This window comes from Chanos chanos, chromosome 15, assembly GCF_902362185.1.
Source record: "Chanos chanos chromosome 15, fChaCha1.1, whole genome shotgun sequence".
In the NCBI taxonomy this organism is placed as follows: domain Eukaryota; kingdom Metazoa; phylum Chordata; class Actinopteri; order Gonorynchiformes; family Chanidae; genus Chanos; species Chanos chanos.
The window spans coordinates 18,352,575-18,361,265 of record NC_044509.1 but is presented as its reverse complement, the minus strand read 5'-3'; the positions used below and the strand labels follow the sequence as shown (position 1 = coordinate 18,361,265).

The 8,691-nt window shown below is 43.7% G+C and overlaps 1 protein-coding gene across 1 annotated transcript in view; it reads right to left on the bottom strand.

The window, feature by feature from the left end:
* Nucleotides 1-5,091: 5,091 nt before the first annotated feature.
* msna (moesin a) overlaps nt 5,092-8,691 on the bottom strand; it is a 30,644-nt gene continuing 27,044 nt past the window's right edge. The window contains exons 13-14 of the mRNA XM_030792482.1: nt 6,973-7,203; nt 5,092-6,614 (exon numbers count right to left, since the gene is read on the bottom strand). Coding sequence (XP_030648342.1) covers nt 6,450-6,614; nt 6,973-7,203 — 396 coding nt within the window. The 3' untranslated portion in view covers nt 5,092-6,449. The remainder of the gene's footprint in view (nt 6,615-6,972; nt 7,204-8,691) is intronic.

Here is an 8,691-nt window from a genome sequence, read left to right as displayed (position 1 = left end):
GCTCCGGTTTCCTCCCATAGTCCAAAGACATGCAGGTCAGGTGAATTGGAGACACTAAATTGCCCCTAGGTATGAATGTGTGTGTGAGTGTGTTTGTCTGTGTGTCTGCCCTGCGATGGACTGGTGACCTGTCCAGGGTGTTCCCCCGCCTTTCGCCCTATGAGTGCTGGGATAGGCTCCAGCACCCCCCGCGACCTTAATCAGGATAAGCGGCTTAGATAATGAGTGAGTGAGTGAGTGAGAGAAAGCAATCTCAAAAACAAAGTCCAGTCCAAGGTCAGAACCAGAAATCCAGAGAGCAAACAAATCCAAATCGTTAGGCAGAAGGTAGGTCAAAAACAGGTTCAATCAAGGTCAAAGCCAGTAATCCACCACAGGGCAAACCAATCCAAAACAGTAGGCAAAAAAGAGGTCAAGGTAAACACGGTCAAGATTTCAATTCACAGATGGCAAAAAAATAACTCAGCCAGGCACAGAGAATAAACAGTTACAATCGGACAAGGAACAGATACAAACACATGACTTAAATGCACAGAACAATTAACAGCAGAGACAGACTATTGGAGGAAACAAACCAGGTAATAATAGGGATCAGGAGAGGAGGGGGGGGGGGGCAGGAGTACACAGGGACAAACAGAAGCACAAGGCAATACCAAACCAAACAAAAGCACAAGGCATGACAATACACAGAATGGCCAGCAGGGCGGCCAGATTCCCCAGTCCTGGCAGGAGTACTGACAAGAATAGTGTCTGTCTTTAGAATAGTGTTTATCTTTAGAATAGTGTCTGTCTTTAGTGTCTGTCTTTAGAATAGTGTCTGTCTTTAGACTAGTGTCTGTCTTTAGACTAGTGCCTGTCTTTAGAATAGTGTCTGTCTTTGGAATAGTGTCTGTCTTTGGAATAGTGCCTGTCTTTAGAATAGTGTCTGTCTTTAGAATAGTGTCTGTCTTTAGAATAATGTCTGTCTTTAGTGTCTGCCTTTGGAATAGTGTTTAAAGCGTCATTAAAGCGTCTGTCTTTAGAATAGTGTTGTCTTTAGAATAGTGTCTGTCTTTAGAATAGTGTTTGTCATTGGAATAGTGTTTGTCATTAAAATAGTGTTTGTCATTAGAATAAGGTTGTGTGTGTGTTATTCCTGTGAGGCAGCAGTCTTTCATATGCACTGTGTCACTGTTCTAATTCTGAAGGCAAGTTAAAGAGATGAAGTGGAAACTGAAGTAGAGAAATGGAGGGATGTGTAAGGCAGCAAATGTGTGCGTGCATGAGTGTGTGTGTGTGTGTGCGCGCACATGTGTGTGTGTGTGCATGCGTGCATGTGTGTGTGTGCATGCGTGCATGAGTGTGTGTGCGTGCATGAGTGTGTGTGTGTGTGTGTGTGCATGTGTGTGTGCACGCGTGCATGAGTGTGTGTGCGCATGTGTGTGTGTGCACATGTGTGTGTGCATGCGTGTGTGTGTGTGTGTGTGTGCATGTGTGTGTGCACGCGTGCATGAGTGTGTGTGCGCATGTGTGTGTGTGCACGCACATGTGTGTGTGCATGCGTGTGTGTGCATACATGCATGAGTGTGTGTGTGTGTGTGTGTGTGTGCATATGTGCATGAGTGTGTGTGTGTGTGTGTGTGTGTTTGTGTGTGTGTGTGTTTAGCCATGCATGAGTGCGTGCGTGCATGTGTGTGTGTGCGAGTGTTTGTGTGTGGTTGTGTTTTTCATCCTGCGAGGTTAATAAAAGTGACTGAGGATTAGTCACTCAGGTCTGTCCATCTCTCACACTTACGCTCCTCTCTTAACAGACTGAAAATAAATTTCAAAAGCCACAAATTACTCATTAATTGAAATTGACTTTAAAAAAAGAAGAAAGAAAGAAAGAAAGAGAGAAAGAAAGATGTTATATGTAATCTGAGAGTCTCAGCCCTCAGAAGAGGGAGTCACTCTAAATTTCAGAGGCCTGCTCTGCATTACAAAAGATTTTCATTGAAAATGCCATAGTGTCTTCTCAGGTTTAACCACATGTACTGGTGGATCACTGCCCCCTGGTGGTAAAGACATTCACTTTATAATGTCTTGACGACACCAGGTTCTCTGTCACTAGAAATCTTTCCCATGTTTGCTAAGGCCACTTTCTCTCCCTCTTCCTGCCCCTGGGGCCTGACTCTCACACACACGAGTGTTACATGATCTCCTCCACTTTGTACAGTCATTTAACAACCAACTCAACTAGTATACCAGTGTCTCAACCCTGTGCTCTCCCTCTGCAACAAACTAACACTCCCTGACCTCACACTGATCACATACACTGACTCATCACGTACACTGACTCATCACATACACTGACACATCACATACACTGACTCATCATATACACTGACCTCTCACTGATCCCACACTGACACATCACGTACACTGACCTCTCACTGATCACATACACTGACACATCACATTCACTGATCACATACACTGACACATCACGTACACTGACCTCTCACTGATCACATACACTGACACATCACATTCACTGATCACATACACTGACACATCACATACACTGACCTCTCACTGATCCCACACTGACACATCTCATACACTGACACATCACGTACACTGACCTCTCACTGATCACATACACTGACACATCACATATACTGATCACATACACTGACACATCACATACACTGACCTCTCACTGATCACATACACTGACACATCACATACACTGACCTCCCACTGATCACATACACTGACACATCACATACACTGACCTCTCACTGATCACATACACTGACACATCTCATACACTGACACATCACATACACTGACACATCACATACACTGACTCATCACATACACTGACCTCTCACTGATCACATACACTGACCTCTCACTGATCACATACACTGACACATCACATTCACTGATCACATACACTGACACATCACATACACTGACCTCTCACTGATCACATACACTGACCTCTCACTGATCACATACACTGACCTCTCACTGATCACATACACTGACACATCACATACACTGACCTCTCACTGATCACATACACTGACACATCACATTCACTGATCACATACACTGACACATCACATTCACTGACCTCTCACTGATCACATACACTGACCTCTCACTGATCACATACACTGACACATCACATTCACTGATCACATACACTGACACATCACATACACTGACCTCTCACTGATCACATACACTGACACATCACATACACTGACACATCACATTCACTGATCACATACACTGACACATCACATACACTGACCTCTCACTGATCACATACACTGACACATCACATTCACTGATCACATACACTGACACATCACGTACACTGACCTCTCAATGATCACATACACTGACACATCACATACACTGACCTCTCACTGATCCCACACTGACACATCACATACACTGACTCATCACATACACTGACCTCTCACTGATCACATACACTGACACATCACGTACACCGACCTCTCACTGATCCCACACTGACACATCACATACACTGACCTCTCACTGATCACATGCACTGACACATCTCATACACTGACACATCACATACACTGACACATCACATACACTGACTCATCACATACACTGACCTCTCACTGATCACATACACTGACACATCACATACACTGACCTCTCACTGATCACATACACTGACACATCACATACACTGACCTCTCACTGATCACATACACTGACACATCACATACACTGACACATCACATACACTGACTCATCACATACACTGACCTCTCACTGATCCCACACTGACACATCACATACACTGACACATCACATACACTGACCTCTCACTGATCACATACACTGACACATCACATACACTGACCTCTCACTGATCACATACACTGACTCATCACATACACTGACTCATCACATACACTGACTCATCACATACACTGACACATCACATACACTGACTCGTCACATACACTGACTCATCACATACACTGACTCATAACATACACTGACACATCACATACACTGACCTCTCAATGATCCCACACTGACTCATCACATACACTGACTCATCACATACACTGACTCATCACACACACTGACACATCACATACACTGACTCGTCACATACACTGACTCATCACATACACTGACTCATCACATACACTGACACATCACATACACTGACCTCTCAATGATCCCACACTGACACATCACATACACTGACTCATCACATACACTGACTCATCACATACACTGACACATCACATACACTGACTCGTCACATACACTGACTCATCACATACACTGACTCATCACATACACTGACACATCACATACACTGACCTCTCAATGATCCCACACTGACACATCACATACACTGACTCATCACATACACTGACACATCACATACACTGACTCATCACATACACTGAGATGCTGCTCGACTTCTTGGTCCCTTTACTCCCTGCAATAGTCTGTCCTCTCCCACCCTGCACTCTGAACTACAGTCAGAGGACAGTGGACTCATCTCTCATGCCAGTGTCTATTATAAATAAAACCAAATTAAACTAAACTCTGTTCCAAATCAACCCCACAAAATACTGGGTCTGAGTCCTTCACTGAGCAGAACCATGTGTGTAACGGTAGCGTGGAAAACGCCCTGTGGCTGAAACAGAATGAAACCTTGAGAGAAATGACAAAAAGGGCAACCCATCCTCCTCTGCCTGGCTCCAAGAGTTACAGTATGAGGTTAAGGTTCAGGGCTGTTGGTGAATAGAGTATGAGGTTAAGGTTCAGGGCTGTTGGTGAATAGAGTATGAGGTTAAGGTTCAGGGCTGTTGGTGAATAGAGTATGAGGTTAAGGTTCAGGGCTGTTGGTGAATAGAGTATGAGGTTAAGGTTCAGGGCTGTTGGTGTATAAACTAACAAAGTCTGACTAACAAAGGCTGCGTAAGATTAACAAACAATTCAGTTCATCCATCTTTCTGATGGGCTTTTTCATCCATTTCACAAATTAATTTGACTCAAAATAGTAAAAACTGAAATAAGAAATGTGTTTGTGATTTTGAAAGATGAATTTATTGACATTTGAATTGTAGACAGGAGAAATAACTCTGCTCCATCTCAAAGAGAAAGCACTGTCAAGAGTCCAGCAAAAATCCAATTCCAAATAATAATAATAGTAATAATAATAATCGTATCACTCAGATGACAAAAAGGTAAATTCATCCTTACAGATCACAATAGATCATTTTTACATATAATTTTTATATTGGTCCAAATGAAAAATGAAAACCTTTAGAGCAGAGCTTTTGAGTATCACACTGCTCCAACGCAGCACATGAAATTAAAGATTATTTCTCTTTTGCAACAGACTGGTATATGAAGGAAGGACATTCCTAAGTAGGCTTGTGTCTATGGTATGTTGCTAGGTCATACACTATGCAAATGAAAACATACGTAAGTAACTTTACTCTCCGCGGCTGGTGCGTGTATAGTGTGTCCCTAAAACAGAGTCGTATAAAATAATACTGCAGAAGAGTTTGAGGCATAAAAATGCAAAGACGGTGTTTCTGCCACCTTAAAAAAGCTCAAAATTAGAATAAGATTAATTCTAAAGTTCAAAATACAGTTTGATTTTTTTCATACTTCCATTGTTTGTATAGTAAAAGTGTACGGAGGCAGGGCCTAAAAGACCACACAAACCTGCTTTATGTCAGCTTAATACTGACTGCAAAATCAGCACTGGGGTTTGATCTCTCTGTCTGTGTCACACACACACACACACACACACACACACACACACACACACACAGTCTCTCTTCCTCTCTCTCTAACCTGTGGATGATCAGAATAAAGGTGAACAAGTACAGGTGGAATATTATGTGGCTACTGAAACAGTGATAGCAATGCTAGTCTGTGACTGTAATGGCCCTAAAACACGTTCACTGCTCACTCTTTTCACCGCTCACTCTTTTCACCGCTCAGTTTCACTCAGTGCTTCTGTCCTTGACTGGGGACGTGGGGAATGTCTGCCGCGTGAGCAGTGGAGTGTGTTGGAATGAAATCTGGACACACTGTGTCTGTGTATCAGAAACACCCCTCTAAAAAAAATCAAGATTAGGAGCAATCTTTTTTACTACAGAACGTTCAGCTGAGCCAGCTTCTCTTTAAACCGTTCATTAAGAAACAAAAAAAAACTACGTAACTGACATAACATAAAGTGAAAACAGATCAATATCTCCCTTATTATAGATGCAGTAAATCATAAAAAGTCATAAATGAAACTGAAGTATGGTATTTTGTGCAGCATTGCTCACAAACAGTAATATAACTGTTTCATGAAACGCTTCAGTTTTCCCTTGGTTGTTGGAATGAGGGATTTTAAGGCCTGTTGTTTTCTGCAGGTTTGTGGGTTTGGCCTGTTTCCGCGGTGATCACATGCACTCGAACTCATCGATGCGCTGTTTGGTGTTGCCAGAGCGGATTTGGCGGAGGGTCTTGTATTTGTCACGGCCTGCCCGCACATTCTCCGCATGAATGATGTCGTTTTGGGTTTTCTTCGTTTCATCACGTGCATTGGCCAGCTCTGAACTGAGAGCCTGAGAAAGAGAGAGAAAGAGAGTTAGACAGAGAGAGACACAGAGAGAGAGAAAGAGAAAGGGGGGTGAGAGAGAGAGAGAAAGAAAGAGAAGGAGAGACAGAGAGAGAGTGTGTGTGTGTGTGTGTGTGTGTGTGTGTGTGCGTGTGTGTGTGCGTGTGTGTGTGTGTGTGTGCGTGTGTATGTGTGCGTGTGTCTGTGTCTGTGTGTCTGTGTCTGTGTGTGTGTGTGTGTGTGTGTGTGTGTATGTGTGTGTGTTTGTGTGTGTGTGTGTGTGTGTGTAAGTGTGTGTGTGTCTGTGTGTGTGTATGTGTGTCTGTGTGTGTGTGTGTGTGTGTGTGTGTGTCTCTTCTTCTCACCAGCAGATGTTTCTGCACACGTTCGTTTTTCTCGGCCTCAGTCATGCGCTCCTCTTCACTGCGGTCCTTGTAGGAAGCAGCAGCCGTCAGCTCTGCACTGGCCTCAGCGCTGCTCTCATCGTTTTCATCATGTTCGTTCTCAGCGTGGACCGGCTCCTGCACGTGAGCTGCCATCACCTTGTTACGTAGCTCTTCCTTAGTCTTTTCCAAGTCCTCCTGAACTGTGGCAGCCTACCAGGGGCAAACAGGCCAAACACAACTCACACAATATTTATCACAGGCAATCACGGTTCACTGTTCACCATTCTCATTGGTCTTTAACAGGGACTGGGGCAGTAAGACATATAGAGTTGACATCTAGACAAATACTGGACACATAATTCATGCCATGTTTGTTTCATAATCCTCTCTAAATTGGTTTAATGAGGATTATACCATGTGATATGCCACTAGGCCTCACACTGTGAGAAACAGCACCCTCTGACGCAGCAGCGGTGTCAGCTCATATGGCACCCTGGGCGAAACCCCCTCCAGCCTTTCAACACAGGGACACCAGTTATAGTTCGTACAACCCAAACTGGTTACAAGAAAGGCAGAATTTTGTTGGTTAAAGCAAATAAATACCCGTACTGGGCACTTCCTACTGGTTCAGTATTTATACGTGTGTATCCTAATATTCCTACGTGTTGTCTTCTCCAGCTTGGTTGCTCATATTTAAAACAGAAAATCCCAGTTGTTACAATGTTCAGAATCCATCTCTCTGCCTAGTTAATGGACCCACGCGGTGACATGATATCACTGACGTGACGTGCAAATGAGTGATAGAAAACCGATCGCGCCAATGTCACCATTCCAAATCTTTTTTGTGCGGGTTCCCCATGCCTCCCCCAGCAAGATGCCACTCTGGGCAGCTGACCATGTCGCCCACACCCAAATCTGGGGTCAGAACTGTGTTTAAAGCGTTAGACTGGGGTCAGAACTGTGTTTAAAGCATTAGACTGGGGTCAGAACTGTGTTTAACGTGTTAGACTGGAGTCAGAACTGCGTTTAAAGTGTTAGACTGGAGTCAGAACTGTGTTTAAAGCGTTAGACTGGGGTCAGAACTGTGTTTAAAGCGTTAGACTGGGGTCAGAACTGTGTTTAAAGCATTAGACTGGGGTCAGAACTGTGTTTAAAGCGTTAGACTGGAGTCAGAACTGTGTTTAAAGCGTTACTGTACGTTCACACTGAGCGCGGCGAGAGCGTCAAAGTGACCGGAAGTCATTCATTTTCAATGAGAGCCAGCGTCTTTAAGCGGCGAAGAGGGTCGCGGCAAAGGGTGTCGCGGCGAGGGTGGTTTGGGCGTCAAAATACAGTTGAAGTTCGGTTAACTTTATGGTAATGAGATATGACGCGGTTGGGCGGCAACCAATAGAAACTTGGAAGTGCTCCGCTCTAGAGAATTGTAGAGAACACGACAGTATAAACTATTGTCCCCACAAAACTTTTGGTCCTAAGCAAAATGGAGGAGAAACTGATTATATCGGTGGTGGGTTTCCCCATGTTGTACTGTAATGTAGGTTATGCACAAACGTTAGTGTTAATTAAAGACCAAGGCTAGTAAACGTGTCCTATAAACTCCATGCTGGAATTTGACCTAGCCTATCATTAACACAAAAGACACACAACAACAAAAAGCTTTTAAGTGGTGTTTTCATTAGTTAATTTTGTTACGAAATA